Source organism: Hydra viridissima, unplaced genomic scaffold (genome assembly GCF_058129835.1).
Source record: "Hydra viridissima isolate aposymbiotic clone 2 unplaced genomic scaffold, HvirCarnegie_v1 scaffold_1, whole genome shotgun sequence".
Taxonomy (NCBI): domain Eukaryota; kingdom Metazoa; phylum Cnidaria; class Hydrozoa; order Anthoathecata; family Hydridae; genus Hydra; species Hydra viridissima.
The window spans coordinates 9,913,017-9,929,690 of NW_028324300.1; the positions used below are offsets into that span (position 1 = coordinate 9,913,017).

General features: G+C 33.3%; 1 protein-coding gene across 3 annotated transcripts; it reads right to left on the minus strand.

Annotated features, from left to right (window-relative positions):
- Nucleotides 1–1,993: 1,993 nt before the first annotated feature.
- On the minus strand, nucleotides 1,994–16,042 carry LOC145187866 (uncharacterized). Of its 3 annotated transcripts, none has more exons than XM_090085950.1 (7): nucleotides 15,580–16,042; nucleotides 12,110–12,194; nucleotides 11,523–11,643; nucleotides 10,804–11,307; nucleotides 10,160–10,447; nucleotides 5,831–7,174; nucleotides 1,994–5,664 (listed from the first exon to the last, which is right to left on the minus strand). In XM_090085950.1, exons 1-7 carry the CDS (start codon nucleotides 15,732–15,734, stop codon nucleotides 2,513–2,515), a joined length of 5,649 nt encoding a protein of 1,882 aa, XP_089942076.1. In that variant the 5' UTR covers nucleotides 15,735–16,042; the 3' UTR covers nucleotides 1,994–2,512. The 3 variants fall into 3 exon arrangements, with proteins under 3 accessions (XP_089942076.1, XP_089942083.1, XP_089942091.1); XM_090085957.1 differs by lacking the exon at nucleotides 15,580–16,042 and adding an exon at nucleotides 12,641–13,182; XM_090085965.1 differs by lacking the exons at nucleotides 1,994–5,664; nucleotides 5,831–7,174 and adding an exon at nucleotides 12,641–14,875 and having other exon boundaries at nucleotides 7,303–10,447; nucleotides 15,580–16,036.
- Nucleotides 16,043–16,674: the final 632 nt, after the last annotated feature.

The following is a 16,674-nucleotide window of genomic DNA, read 5'->3' on the forward strand; positions in this document are numbered from 1 at the left end:
CATAAAAAATGAGCAATTATCAAAATATCAAAATTAATATCTCGCAGAGCCAATCTGATAAAATTAAAAAAGCCATTCAAGACAAAACCGATACTAGCATTAAGCTTTCTCATCAAGACTTGAACGGTAAACATGTTCTAGCTATCACTAATGTGCAATTGAACAAAATTAAAAAAGCGTATGAAACTGGTAAAGGAGTCACTCTTAAATTGAGTAAAAGACAATTATCGCACAACTCAACAATTGAAGGTGGATTTATCGGAGCTCTTTTACCGTTATTAGGTATGATAGGCAGCACTCTTGCTACAAAAGTAGTTCCTGCTCTAGCCACCGGATTGTTAGCAGGTGTAGGTTCTTCTGCCGGCTCTGCTATGGTTGATAAAATTGCAGGAAGAGGTATCGTTTACTTGAAAAAGAATGGAAATGGAATGAAGATAAAAACTTTAGGTGGAGAAGGATTGTTTATCACCCCATGGACTAAAAATGTTCACGGTGATGGACTCTTCATTAAAACTGGAAAAGGTTATCAATCTGTTGGAGCTGGTTTATTACTCGGACCTAACTCACCCTTTAATAGTATACCCTTTTTAGGTGCTATTCTATGAAAATCGCTTGTTAAAAAATTCGGATAAACTTTTTAAGAAAATAAAAAAAATGATCGACTTTCAATGGATTGACGTAGAAGGAATTGTTTTACCTAATGTAGCTTTAACTAACTTTCAATTGATAAAGGCTGCTAAACAGTTAAAATTAAAAAACTTTCAAGGCGTGTTTGTCAGGGATGAGTTACCAAAAAAGCCAAGAAAAAAAGAATGTGGTATTGTGAATACGGGCGATTCAAGCACTGGTGGGTTTCATTGGGTGTGTTGGTTTAAAGACGGTGACAAAAAGTATAGTTTTGATTCTTACGCTCAGCCTCCTCTTGTCGAACTTGTCGATTATTTGAAAAGTCCGGTTTATTATAACAGCGAGAGAGTTCAGTTTGGTGATACGTCTTATTGTGGCCACTTGTGTCTTTACGTCTTGAAAAAATTACAGGAAGGGGATGACTTTCAAGAAGTTATCAATACCTTGTGGTGACTGCTTAATGACTAAACAAGAAAAGCTCGCCACCATGAACGTTTTCAGATCTCATCTTCACGACGTTTACACTGAAGAAATTAACAAAGTCGCACTCAGCGCTAACGATGACAAAAGACACATCTTACAAGACGGCATTCACACCTTGGCTATCGGACATTACAAAACAAGGCAATAAACAAGAACAGGCATCTTAAAGAACTGGTATATAAATAACATGATTATTTTTATACTTCTTCTTGATTTTTAAAGACGACTCTTAAGTATTGGTTTTGTCATGATATGATGTGTTCACCATTTTTTATGCATCCTTAAGTATAGGAAATGTATCAATGCGCCAGAACCCGCTTTTCCTTATATATGATCAGTATAATCTCATTTAAACATCAGCGTTTGGTTTTTCCTAAAAAAGCGATAGTTAAAGAATAAGTACAAATTTCTGTCGTAAAACAAATCGAATTTTCAAAGAAAATCGAATTTCCTGAAGTATGTAAACTTTATATGCCTTTAAAATAGCAAAAATTTTGTGATAAATTTTTATTCATGCATAAATTTATAACTTTTGAAAAAAACTTCAACGCATTTAAAAAGATAACTTGTTTTATAGGGTTGAAATAAAGGTTATAACTTTGTATGAAAAAATAGGTAAATATATTTTTAATTTGATTTTTATCAAATGAGCAGTATTGACGTTTTTAAATTATCCATTATTTGTTATTAATGAAAATATGAAATGCCAACTTAACATCTCATTTGATTGTGAAGGAAGAAAAGTGATAGCTCTATCATTTGTAAGAACCCTTGCTGGTTACCTATATAAAAACTTGTACAAAAGTTTCCTACCAATCTCAGTTAGTAATTAGTATCAAGTTTGCAATTAATATCAAGTTTATTAATTAATATCAAATTTGTATAGTTTTATTTTGTCGTAATTTTGAACAATGCGTATAAATACATACAAATACTTATAAAATAATAATCTATATCTTATAAAACATAAATCTTTTGCCTACATTTTAACGTTGAACGATATGACATATCTCATTAAAATATACCATACATTTAAAAAGAAAGATAGAAATGTAATAAAATTATTTTACATTTTAACTAACTAAACAGCCTGTACGCATAATTTACAACTTCAAACCCTACGCTTTGCACAATCAGTCTCAGAAATCTTTAGTTGGTTGCTAAATACCAACCCTCTGAAACGCATTTTCTATTTTGAACACTCGGTTTCACGAATAACTAACAATAAACCTTTGTTTATGTTCACGACTTTGTGAGCTGACAAAGTTTTCTACGCTCGTTTAATTTACTGTCGATTTATATTTTTTTATTACTATCGTTACGATTTTATCTTTTTAGGAAGGCCGACCTTTTTGTTTCGCTTGAATCCTAGTAATTAGAAAAAGTCTTGCTTCTTTTCTTTTTACTTAACCCTCTCTGATATGTCACTCGTTTTAGCAATCACTTTTTTTTCTGGTTCTAAAGAAGCTGTTAAGCCGTAATCTTCATTCTCCATCGGTAACATTTGGCCCATATCGCCATCGTCGAAGAGTTTTGCGATCATTTTTTTTTTTGGATTAAAAGTGAAGTTTTGGAAGTCCGAATCTTCTTTACCGAGAAATGGTTTTTTATCAGTTTTTTTTAGTTTTTTTTTGTTTAACGCATCAACATGCCCAATCTTATCTTTTTTGATGGAGTTTTTTGGTTCATGTATTGTCTCGCTTTTTTCGTGAATATTTCCACGATTCTTTATTCTTTGCGGGTTTGAAATGTCTCTCGATATTCTGTTACTGACTTGCAAAAGGTCTTTTATAACCTGCTTCTCTAAAATTTTGAGAGAGACGTTAATTTTAGGCTCGATGTATTTCTTAGTTTGGTTACCAAGTGTTTTCCCTTGCTTGTAAAGTTTTTTTCTTTTAATAAACTTTTGTTCACCGTTTTTCAGCAGAATGCGCGGGTGCCCGTGTTTTTCTGAGATATTTTGACGGTGTCTAAACTCAAAAAGCGTTTTGTTTTTGGGAAGCATCTCTTTAGAAGTTAATTTCTTTTTTATTACGGAACTTTCATTTATATTTCTTTTAACTTTATTGCTAACATTATGTTCGTCCTCTTCATTTGTCCGCTTCATTAAAACTAACTTTTGTCGCATTATCTGATTACGTTGATCTAGAATCTGTTCGTTTGTAATAATCTTGTTGTGGGGTATATAGCTTTTTTTCGAGATCGTATTTTCATCACTTACACTTGGTACAAATACTTTCTTATCCCACTGAGCATCCACATTTTCGGAATTTTCTTTCGGTTTTCCAAATTTTCTTTCTGCTTCGTTCAGCTCTTCTTCTAAGGTATAAGCGCTGCCTTTATACCTCACGCTATCCTTGAATAAAGGACTATTAACGGAAATTTTATGAGTGGAAGACCGTTGATTATCCTGACCGGAATTTTTTTCAGCGTTAGGATAACTACTAAAGAATTCATCTGCGTTTGTAAACGGTCTTTGTTTTTCCTCAATAGCGAAGTTTTCAATTTTGCGAGGACTTCCAATAAGTACACCTTCATCCTTATTTTTAAGGTTTTCGTTGTAATACATACTGGTTTTAGCTGACTCAACATCCGAGCGATTATTGTTTTCAAAAGTTGCTTCGGATGACTGTAGTGAGCTAATTGGCAAAGAGTTGTCATCTTTAATTTCTTTGTATGCTGCGTATGAAAGATCGGTACCTTCCGGTTCTTGCTCGTGCTCAAGTAACTTATCATTGAGCTTGTTATCTTCTAAATTGTCCGCCGTGTCTCCTAAACCAAACCCATTCATTCTGTTCAAGTGGGTGTCTATATCTGGGACAGTTTTACCATTGAAATAGTTGACACTTTGTGGATCTAGTTTTGGATTAAAAGTAAGTTGAGTGGATGGAGAATCGGTTTTGATTTCGTGGGAATAAAATTCAGGATACACTTGTTGTTGACTTGAAAAAAGTTTAGGTTTTTGCGCTGATAGCAACTGTTTGTTTTGTCCGAGTACACGGAAGAGCTCCTTTTTGTTGCCAGATTCTGTTTTAGCCGTAGTTTTTGTTCCACTGCTAATGTATTTTGCTACCAATGGGTCTTGACTTAACATACTTAACGCACCTTTGAATTTTGCATCATGCTGGCTTTTCTTCAGTCGAGAGTTTTGTTTCTCTAAATATTCCGCAACGGTTTCGATAACCATGGGTTTGTTTCTTGAAACTCCTGTGGTGTCGATCAAGAAATAACTTGCATCGTTAGATATTGGCGGCATGAGCTCTCTTATGACATTTTTTGATGGTGGTGATGGCTTAGGGAGTGGTTGAGCTCTAAAAGGTGTCAAAATAATTTTGGGAGAGGTGCGAATGCCATTTCGAACGCCGTTTAGATTGCTATGATCATCTAAAGCGCTATTGTTGATAAAATGTCCACCTGACTGAATGTAATTACTTTGAGTAGGAAAAGAAACTGACATGCTCGACCTACCAAGAGAAGACTTTTTAGAGTGTTCTTCAGCAATCGCTGACAAAGGTAAACTTAACAAAGTGTTTGCTAGCTCTTTGTTTTCATCGCTAAGTAAATTATTTTCCTGGATGTACTCCAAAGTTTTTATGTTTGACTCAATAGAGCCACGAAGTTTTATTGGATATGGCTGAGTTTCTGGATGCCTAGGAAGATTGCTTCGTGTTATTCCTTGCTCAGCATCTTTCATGTCAGAGCTATTTTGGTCGTCAGGAGATAAGATGCCGTGATCAGACTGTGCAGAAGTTGCAGATATGCTATCCGGGTCCTCTACTTTGGAACTGATTTGCTCTATACCTTTCTCTGTATCAGTGCTGTCAGAATCTGCTGCGACCATTGATGAGTTTTTATTTGAGAAATTTTTTTGAAACGGTTCTATATCATTATCTTCAATTGGCTCAACAATTGTATTTGGTTGCGCGTACGCTGGAAGTTCGTTTTTTAAATCAGAGTTTTCTGAGACCTTTACAGAGTTTTCGTCACTTCCCTTTGATACTTCGTTTTTAGTATAGACATAGTTACTTATATTCTTCATGTCTTTACTGATGAGACCTTGAATGACCTTTCGAGCAGCTAACTCCTCTTTTGTATCACTCGTAGAAGGTTTTTTGTGGAAGTAATACTCGTACATATGATCATATATATTTTTTAAGACAGTTTCCAGGGAAACATTTACCGGCAACTTAATGGATAAGGTTTTTTTTGATCCCGGAAGAATGTTGGTCAACACAACCGAGTTGTTTGCGTAGCGTGGGATGTTTACTCGAACTAATGGTCGTCGTAGCCCATTTACTTCGTCAGACTTCAAATACGAAGGGGGATTCTTATAAGCTCTATTTGTTGGTGGTATATACTTTGAATCATAGCTTCCGCGGGCATCTTCCATGACTTGCTCTCTATTAATTTGTTGTGATACTTTCAATTTATCTTCGTCAGACAGATGATTATAGTCAACATTTTTCATTGACGATTTTACCTCGTTTCTTGTTACCGTTGGTATCTTTTTGCCATATACATCAAATGGACCATGTACCTTCATTTCGTATTTACCTTTAGTTTTACAAAACATAGATAAAAATGCAATCTTTAAGTTACAGTTGTGCTCCACCTGCCAAAAACCTCTAGTACACATGCATGCTCAAAAACTAAATTTTTTGCCAAGTACAAAAAAATATCATTCACGTTTCTGTTTGTCTTAAGAAAACACTAAACTTACCACTGGTAGTTGGTTCAAAACTCAGTTTCAGCTTTACTTGCTCGCGAGGCCACGAGGCTGTTTTGTTTTCGAGGCGATAAACCAACGGTGCAGGTTTTGGATAACTTGTTTCTTTTTTCTTCTTGCTAATTAAATACTGATGTAATTTTTTAACGTACAACGCTTTACTGTTTACCTGAGGCATATCTTCTTTTTTAGAATAGCCAATGTTAACTGGTGCGTCTTGAAATATTTTTTCTGGAGCAGAAACTAAGTTAGTAATTACATTTTCGAATTGAACAGGAGTTGAAAACTGTTGTTGTTGTTGTTGTTGCTGTTGTTGTTGTTGTAGTTGTGTTTGTTCACTAAAATCAGAACGTACCTCTGAGTTTGTCTGCTGCTGTTGTGACGGTTGGATTTGTTCAGATTGACTTTGATACTGATTTTGTTCAAAATCACTTTGAAGTCGAGCTTCTTGATACTTTTGTATTTGTTCCAAAAGCAACTGTTGCTGTTGCTGTTCCTGTAGCGTAAGTGGAGTTTGATTTGTAAATAAAGGTTGTTCTTGTTGTTGCTGTAGTGTTAGTTTTTCGTCGTGTTCATGTTGATCCAGTTCTGGCATCAACAGTTTATTTTCTAAGTGCGATAAAGGTTGAAGCTGTTCGTCTAGTTTATACTGTTGTTGCTGGTTACTTAGTGAAGAAGAAGCTGGTGGTATTAATGTTGGTGTTACTGCTTGTAAACGCGTGTTAATTGCTTTCTCAGAATCTACAGCGTTCATCAGAGGTTCGTAGTCATTGTTATTGTTAGTCGTAATGTCAGGCAGCATGAATGCTTGACCTGGTACTTTATCCATTAAACTTACTAAAGTAGAATCTTCTTCAGGCATTTGATTTGAAAAGTAGCTCTGCTTACCTTCATTTGCAAATAAAGCAGACGGATAAGTTTGTCCTTTAGGATTATAAACTGCGGCATTGGTTGGAATGCCGGCACCATTAGACACAGTCTGTGGATGTTTATAAAGTTGTTGTTGTTGTTGTTGTTGTTGTTTATGATACTGCTGTATTTGTGTTTGATATTTTTGTTGGTATTGTTGTGGAGCTGATGGTACACTAGCCGGCTGTATACTAGCCAAGTAGTTAGCTAATGATGGTCCATTTATGTCTTTTCCGTGCTGTTCGTTTTTAGGTATATCTTCGTATGAATAGTACATGGGTTTCGGCTGTTGTAACTGGGATGCTTTCCAGTTATGTGTGTATCTGTATGTTTGTGGCGAAATGTAATTTGGTTTTAAAGGCGTTGTGAATGACATTTGGTTAGCTGAATGTGGTGTGTTAGCGATGTTATGCTGTTGTGTTTCGTACCCTAAGAGCGAAATTAAAAATTAGTTATTGTCGAAAAGTCGATAAATGTATAAAATGTTATCGTGTGTTTTTAATTCTTTATTTAAAAAAAAACTTATTTTATTCAAAGGTATTGGAAAAAAGGAATGGTCATATAAAAAAATATATTTCAAAGTAAGTTTCAAATTCCCAGCAAAAAATGATTGAGCATAGTTTAAAAGAACAAGATAATTTTCTACATGTGATGAAAAATTAATAAAATTTTGTTCGTATGAGTAAAAAAAAAACAAAGATGTTGAAGAAATGAAAGTTATGTGAACATTTAGCTTTAGTATAGAAGGGGAAATTTTAATGTTTTTTTATTTTGGTTCGAAGAATACCTTGAAGAGTCATGCAACAATCTATACAAAAGGGGCAGAGTTCGTTTAGATATGTTTGAGAATGAAAACTAGCAATCAACCAATTTCCGATTTAGATCTTTTAAAAGTTTTAAACTGCGTTCCAATGGCGATGCTTCTAATTTCTCTCTTTTTCTTTCTTTTGCGTTTTGTCAACCTCTTCTTCCTTTTTTTAAGGCTTCCCCAGACACCTACAACTTTAGGTTTGCCGGGTATAGAACTCTTACGAGAAATTTGAAATGTTACTTTAGCTCGTTTATCCCACGGTCGGGGATCACGAGTTATAGCTTTTAGGAAAGTATCTTTATCATCTATTGCACTCTTATTCTCACTTTTTTGAGGTCTCTTGCTATCACTGTTTGATCTTATTTCATTTTCATTTACAGGAAAAATCTGTTTATTGGTCAGCTTGATAGCGCTCATACTACTTTTATGGCTTATTTCGGCATTTTTGTTTAAAAACGGTTGATGAAATTGACCCATGACATTTGAACTTACTTTATTTGAAAACTTTTCGTTTCTTTTAATGCTGTTGTTGTTAACTGACCTTGTGTTGGCTTTTTGTTGAGCTGTTATTTGATCCGCTTTTTTTAAGTAGCTTTTTTTTTTCGAATAGAACTCGTACAGTTTGTCCCATATGCCCACGAAATCTTTTTCGACGGAAGGAGGCTGAGGTTTAATTACATACCTTGTCGTGCCCTTTTCTACTTTAACAGGGCTCTTTTTGTAAGACTCCTCTTCAACAACACGATTTGAATCAATACCTTTATTTGATGAAGCCATTAAGTTTTTCTTCAATGGCAAAAAAAAGTCAGACATTTTACTGTGTTTTAAAACGTCTGAATTCAAATTCGATAGCATTAAAGAAGCAGACTCGTGCCCTTTTCCTCCTGATAAACCGTTATAGGCAGAGTTTTGTGCGGGATTCAAATGTTTTGTAACTAAGTCCTTTGACATCATTTGGAAAGAATTTGAAAATGGTTGATCTACTTTATTTCTAGATGCAGCCAATGCTCTGTCTCTCAGTAAAGCGTTATTAAACAGAGGATTTAATCGAAGAATAGAAGAGGGAAGCTTACGAGGTAAATTTGATTTTGTTTGAGTGAATGGTTGTGATGGCTGAAACTTTGCTCTTAGAACTTGTTGTACCGGCATACGTTTTTTAGGAGCTGTTAACATTTTCACTTTTAAAGGGTTGATCATAGAAATTTGTTCTTGAGGTCCTGTGGTGATAAAAGAAGAACGCAACTGAGAAAAGTTCTCCTTTTTCATCATCTTTGGCAATAACGGGGACAATTTGTATAGTTGTGGATTCCTCATCAATAAAGCTTGAAGTTTATCTAGGGGACCATTATATATTGGAAGCAAAGGCTTATCTTGCAGCTTTTTAAAAGGTAATCTTGCCTTTAACATTGATGACTGTAAATGGTTTTCTACTTTTGCTCTTATCAAAGCTTGATCTGTTCTTGGTTCTTCTACAATAAGGGGAATAGGATTTTTTTTCATGTTTATCCCTGTAGCCCTGGCTCTTCCTCGTAATTGCTCAATTTGAAAAGCCCTTTCTTTGGATATTGGAACAACGACAAGTTTCTCTGTTTTTTTAACGGGTTTTGTGTTTATTTGCTTTTTAGAACCTTTATCAATGTGAAGTAAAGCATGTCTGTGCTGATTTATACCACTTGGATTGTTCTTAATGCTCGGTGACCAAAAACTTTTTTGACTGATGAGTTGAGAGGGAAGTTCTTTTTGAACTGTAAAGATTCCGTTGACTAGCGGTCTTTTTATAAACCTTTCCAACGGCTTTCTTTTATGTAATAAACCGTACATTGAAGGTCTAGGGTAATTCATTGAAAGACCAGGGCCTTCTATTTCTTCTTGAGGGTTATTCGATCTTGTCACACCTGGTAAATACTTATCATTGGATGGTGAAATTAACACAGGGTGTTCAAATATTGGCCTCGGTTTAAAATAGCCTAGCTGATTTAGAGACGTTGGCATAGACTGCAGCAACATTGAATCATCATACTGTTTGTTATTAATCATATTTCCGTAAGGGGGTATATCGACTACTTTAACCCTTCTTGGTGGACTTTTTAAGTTTTGAAGAAACTGCGAAGCTGAAGTTATTTTTAAATTCTCATCCAACTGCATGTTGGAAAAGAGGTTTTTTAATTTTTCAAACTTTTGCCTAGCTTCTTCTGTTATTTTCGCGCTATCTTCAAGTTTCGCTTTTTCAACACTAAACACTTTGTTTTTTGCAAAAACCGTGGGATAGTTTTGCTGTCTATCATAAATTGGTTTATAATTTTTAGAAGGCTGATTTCGTATCATTTGTTGCGGGTTTGTTGGCAATCCTGGTTGATTAAACGCCATATTTTGAAAAAAGTTCCATAAACTAGGGGCTGAATGTGCACTATTTGGGTTTTGTAATTTAACAGTGATGGGTCGGGGAGGTTGTCGAAACTGATTTAAAGTTTGAACTCGGGATGGTGGGGAAGGGTAGTTTTGATAAAGGGTTGGTTGGTTATAGTTAACAAAACTATATTGGTGTTGGTTGTTCTCGTTTCTTAAATTCGGCAAAAGGTTATTTATACCCCATATAGCATTACCGTTTTGACTGTAGACTTCAGCAGGTATGCTCTGTATTTCTCTCTGCGGTGCATATATTGACTCCATGTTTGACAACGGAGATACTGGCGGCGGCGGTGCTGCTGCTGGTCCAAAAGCTTGAATTTCTCCCCCTGGGATGAACTGCCCGTTCGCTGTAGGCACTTGAGCCAGATGTTGTCCTACAGCTGATCCTAGATTCGGTGTTTGGAAATTTTGTAGTTCTTGCACTTGAAAGTTTGTTCCTGAATTTGGAGGTGGCGGAATGATTGTTTCGTAGAAGTTTATTTCTAAAAACATATTTCGAATTTCTGTTTTTTGAAAAGCAATCTTAAAATTTAAATACTTTAATGAATGTTTCTGTGAAAACATTTAACACTTTGCAAAAATAGCGCTGAAAATTATACTGAGCAAATAACAATTACAATAGGAGGAAGCTCTTCTAGTACTCAAATAAGATAAATAAATAACAAATATATAGCTAAACTATTTACAGACACAGTGGTAAATTGAACATAAAGACAATAACAAAAAATGACAAAAAAGTAACTTTTAGCTACATATAAACTTTTGTTATTGATTATTAGTACACTTTTATGTAAATTTATAGGCTTAAAACCCTGTAACGAAATAACGATCAGGTTACCTTGATCAGGTTTTGCAGCGATAGTTTGAATAGGTAAATTAAGTGCCCCTGGGGGTGCTTGATATGCACCACTTAAAGGTGTTGTGTAGAACTGCTCGGAAGTTACCTCTAGTTTTGGTACTGGAGGAGGTAAGTAAGGTGGTGGCAGGGGCTTGAAAGGTTGTGGTGGCTGTTGTATTGGTTGCTGAAGTTTTGGTGGAAATGGCGGAGGAAAGTACTGAGCTAAAGACGGTTGTAAACGCTGTTGCGGTTGAGGTTTCGGAGGAGGCAGCTGCTGTTGCACAGGGGACTGGTTTGGTTGTGGTGAGTAGTTAATTCCTGGTGTTTCTGAATATACAGGTGGGAAAGGCTGACGAGTGGGAAAACTTTGAGGATATTGTTGCTGTGGCACTGTTGGTTTCGGAAGCGTTGGTTGCACCACAATCGACTGAGCAGCAAAGGGAGCAGGCGGACCAACCTGCCCTGTAGTTGCTTGAGCTCTTTGGACAAAGTCCAAGATGGCAGCTAAGTAAAAAAAGTAGATTAAGGGGATTTTTAATGCATTTTAACTAATTTATTTCTTCTAACAAAGGTTAATTTCTAAAGCCACTGAAATAAACCAATCAATAACCAATTGCAAAATCTAAAGTGTAACAACTTTGTCTTTTTGTTCGCAGGTTTTTTCGACTTTCCTCGCAGTAAATAATCAAAATAGAACTTGTTAAAAAAAAAAATTGAACCTGCATTTCTATCCCCTTCGTATGTTTCTGTATAAACTCCATGTCTATATAACCGAATTTCAGGGTACATAGCAATTTTCAGTTTATCGCAAAGAGATTTTCCGCTCTCCCAACAATTAACCTAAGAAAATCTCACAATATTAAATGATTGAGCGTTTACATTTTATACTCACTTTTTTTCCTTTCCGAACCATATAGGCAGTCCAGCGGAGCAGCACATTTTTCTCTTTATTAGATAAAACATTAGAGAGTAAATTTTACGACAACAAAAATCTGGATAATGAGAATATTTAAAAGCCTTTACAATATTACAAATTTGTTTATTCTACCTGCTTCTTTTGTTTAGTATCAAACTTTACAAATGTTTTGGTTAATAATTATAGCTAAATTATTTATTCTGTTTCTTCGTACAAACTTAATTAAAGAAAATATATTTAACGACAAATGAAAATGATAACTTTGCAAGTAAAAAAAAGTTTTATTTTGTTGGTTGGATAATACTTTCGGTTCTGCAAATTTTAAGTTCATCAATTGAAGCAAATGTCGTACAAACAATAGGCAAAACGAAGGCAAATATTAACATTTACCTTTCCCATAACATACTCTCTATTCTCTGCAAGTATTTGTGTGGCTTTTTCCCATTCTGGTTGTAAGGCTTGGCAATGGCGACACCTGGAACAAAAAAGAAATGAGAAATGAAAATAGAAATAAGAGTATTGGGAAAAGAAAGGAAATTTGTCTAACTTTTGGGTTTCTTTTTTTTTTTTTTTTTACAAATATATGTAATTAAATAAGAAAAAGAAAATTCTACATTATACTTTTGAATATTTAACTTTTGTTTTAAGAAAAGGAAAATTCACTTTTAATTTTTTTTAAAATTCAAACTCCAAATAGAATAAATAAACAAAAACAATGTTAATATAGAACTATTGGTGAAAAAAAAAGATACTTATTTGCTTTATGAAAAACGACAATTATTGGCTTTGATGATAAGTTTATTTTTTATTAGTTTTATTTGAAAAATAATATATATCAGACTGACCTGGTTTTATAAAGTGTTCTAACAGTAAATAGTTTTACAAAAAATCATATAAGTTACAAAAATCAATAAAGTTTACCATAAAAAAACCACATGCAATATAAAGATATTGCGACATATGGCATAAAAGAATTGTGACAAAACAAGTTTATTTTATGAAGACTTTCGGAAGGTGATACGGGTAGGGGAGAGTTCAAACGGGCAGAGCAGCTTTTGTTTTGTAAACATCAATCAGGAAGAAATGAAAACACTCGTTAAATTCGTAAGAAGCAAGTCTCATCTCAGCGGAATGTTCAGCGCGTTTTTTCAGGGAGATAATGGTGAAGATTTTAGTAGAAACAGGAAAAATACTTTTTTAATAATTTATTACGCAGGTGTAACAAGCTTTTTGCACTAGTGAAATTTTAACGTTTCTTAAGACACGACAACGTTTCTTAAGACACGACAACGTTTCTTAAGACACAATAACAACTTAAAACCAAATATTAAATATTTCAGAAATTTATCGTGTGGTTTTTGAGAAATCGCCGTTTTTAAATTTTATTGGTTTTATATATTGAACAATACCATGGAGTCTTATGTCGTTTGAAAGAGTGAGGTAGAATGCATTTTGCTGATTTCTTGAGTTTGCTATCTATAGTTGTTTGCTATCTACAGTTGAAAATTTCACTGACTTTCTATGACTTTTGGAATAATACATTTTTATTTTTTGTGTTTTAGTGAGCTACAACTGTTATTTTGATTTAAAGATTCGTGTGTAGAAATTCTGCACTTCATTTCTTCATTACTTCATTATTTCTGCATTAAGACTCGTTGCCGAAGAATAAATATATAGGCACCAATCACAAGTAGTGATTGGTGCATATATATATTCATTCTTCGGCAACAAGTTTTAATGCTGTCCTAATGTACAAAAACAATGCTTTTCCTACAATACTAGATGCTTATGCAAACGTTAAAGAGGATCGATCTTCTATTCAAAAAGCATTGAAACTTATTGACTGTATTTCTTATGGCTAGCTTATGTGTGTAACTTGAAAATATTAAATTTAATTATGGAATTAATGTCTGGATATGCCAAATATATTTGCTTTTATTGTATGTTCGATTCCAGATAGAGTAAGCTGGACTTTAATTTCACTCATATATGGCTTGCTCGAGTTGATTTCGATAAAGATCCTTTGGAACCTGTTGAGAAGGTTGCTTTTTTTGACCTACATACAAAGTTAGGTCTTTTTCAGAAATATGTTAAAGAATTTGACAGAGGAAGCGATTTTTTTAAAATTATATGCCAAATATTATGGAGTCTTCACTAATCCTAAAACGAGACTTCTTATGAAACACGATGGCTTTGACTTAAAGCGTGCAGTTTGATTTAACGTTTGTGCTGTTGCTAGACGCGTCCTTGAAAAGAGTGTAACGGAAGACTGCAAACAAAAAGAAGACTCATTAATTCAAGCTTTCAAGCTAAGGATTGTCCAACTGTAAGCAATAAAATGCATCTACTATTTAAGCATAAGGACAAATGTGAGCCATATCTAAAAAAATTTTTCAGACAAACATGGTGAAATATTACACAAAGAAATGCAAGTAATCAAAAAACGTTTTGGTCAATGCCTTCACAAAGATATGCTTGCTTAATGCATATGGTCTTTAAAAAGGAATACCACCTTCTACAAATGTTCAAAAACTGTGTTTTAAATTAATATTTTACGTTCAATAATTTGTATAATTTTTGTTGAATACTATTTTTCTTAGACGTTTGTCATACTTTATATATACTGGTGTCTAGTGATTTACATATACTGGTGTCTAGTGATTTTTAATTAATGACATTTTGAAAACGACACAATATATTTGCTACACTTTTTCATAAGTTTCACAAAAAATTTTTTTATCTGCATTTGAAAAATGGTAAAAACTCACGAGTGCAAAAAAAACATTTTTCTTGTTACACCTGTGTTATGTTTTAAATAACTGTTGTCGCTGTTTTAGCTGTTTTGTTAGTTGTATTTGTTGTTATCAGGTATGTTTGTTGTTGCTAGATTTGTTGTTGTTGTTTTTGCTGTTGCTGTTATTTAAATTTTTCTTAATGACGCTGAGTAGTTGCTATTGTGTTGGTGGTAAGTTTTGTTGCCTTTTATTTTGTTAGTAGCTGTTGTTGTATTGTTGTTTTTGTTATTTTTGTTGTTGTTTATGGTGCTATTGTTAATCATGTAACTGTTGTTGTGAGGGTCGTTGTTGTAGCTTTGGTTTTGAGCATCGTTGTTGTTATTGTTTCCGTTAATGTTGACGTATGGAAAAATATTTCTTTCTAAAAAAGAAAAACTAAAAAAAATAAAAATTTAGTTTTTAATTATTTTACAAAACTTGTTGTCTTTTCTTAATCTTTGAAATAATATATTCTTTTAGCGTTAATTTTGAAATCGAATCTGCAAAAAGACTAATGAAAGAAGTTATAAGAAAAAAAGGTTCTGAAAAAGAAATTCTTAAATTATAAAATCGTTTCTTTATTTATTACAGCCTCCGTAAGAACATTAAGCAAAAGTGTTCTCATAGATGTGATAAATTTTCTAATAAAATGTCAAATATGTTTTAAAAGAAGGTTTCTATTGATTAAGTAAAGAGAATAACTTTTCATTCGTTTATTATTCAGAAGTTTTAGAAAAAACTTTGGAACATTTTTTCACCTTTTCGTCAGGTTTTTTTTTAAGTAAGAATATTGTCTAACTTAAACGAAAAATCTTTTTTTTCTTCAAGTTATGCAATATTCCGACTGCTTTTTGTTTTTACGTTCCAGTTTAAATTTAATCCACTTATTATCTTAATCTACTTCAATTATTATCTTAATTGTTGCCTAAATATTAACTTAATCCAAATATTATAATGATACCTTTCCAAGAGCAAACAAAAATGTTAAAATTAAAAACAAAGTTTTAACTGCAAAAAAAAAAAGATTTTTGGATATGTATTTTGAATCTGAGCATTCATATTTTACGCTTTCCAAATAAAACTTACCAAGGCATTATAAACTCGACGAGCATGACGTCTTTGTCTCGAGTATACAAATCAAAGGACACTTCAGTCAGTTCAAAAACTTGTGAAACTATTCTGCCCAATAAGCAGGTAAACATAAAAAACTGAAAAAACAGTTTGCGCTTCTCGCTCGACATATTTGCTGCACTGCGAGCTATCTCTTTAAAAATTGTTGCTGATTATAACGAATCATCAGAGTTTTAAAAACATGCTACTCCCAGTAAAACTTCTGACTTAGCTAAAGTTTACGTTGCACAACAATATTTATATATTTCTCTATCTTAAAACCATCTTACGCCAAACTATTCGTTATTAACTTCGTGTCTTTCTTTAGTTTAAAAGTTTTGTCACTTAAAGTTGATATCAAAGGTACTATAATTTTGCGCTTTAAGTTTTTTAGTGTAATTTTTGTCTCAACTGTAAGCATTTCTAGTATTACAAATATGAAATATTGTTGTTGCTCATAAAATCTAGTGAACCATTTCCAAGGGTGCACAACAAGGCCTGGTCGTTATTCAGGCGTGCAAGAACTATATATGTTTGAGTCGTTTTAATTATTGGGTATACCCTGCTATTTGGCATTGTTTGGGTCAGATATGAAATCAAAGCCGAGTGAGAGGCAGAAATTTTAGCATTTTATTATGCTGAAACATTTCCGAATTATAATTACAATTGCACCAATAACAATAATATTAAAATTTTTTTTTTTGAGCAATTCTTTTTTTAATGCTCGTGTTTAGTTTTAGAGATAAAGTAATTAACTCAGAATATAGAAAAGTATAATAAATATAATAAAATACAGAAAAAAATTCTGATGAGACTGTTTGGTCGTTGGATTGATTTGTTTTATTTTGTTTTGCAAATCTACTAATGAATGTAATGTGAATTATGTCAAATGTAAAAAAAACAATATGAATTGAAAATAGAAAACGATCCAATCGCATATATATATATATAATCTCAACAAAATATTTATAGAAAAAATATACAACTATCCTCTTTTCTATAATCTAAGGTTTAGGCATGAGGTTTATAACGTCAGATTATAACGCAAGCATATCACGCTAAAACTAGCTT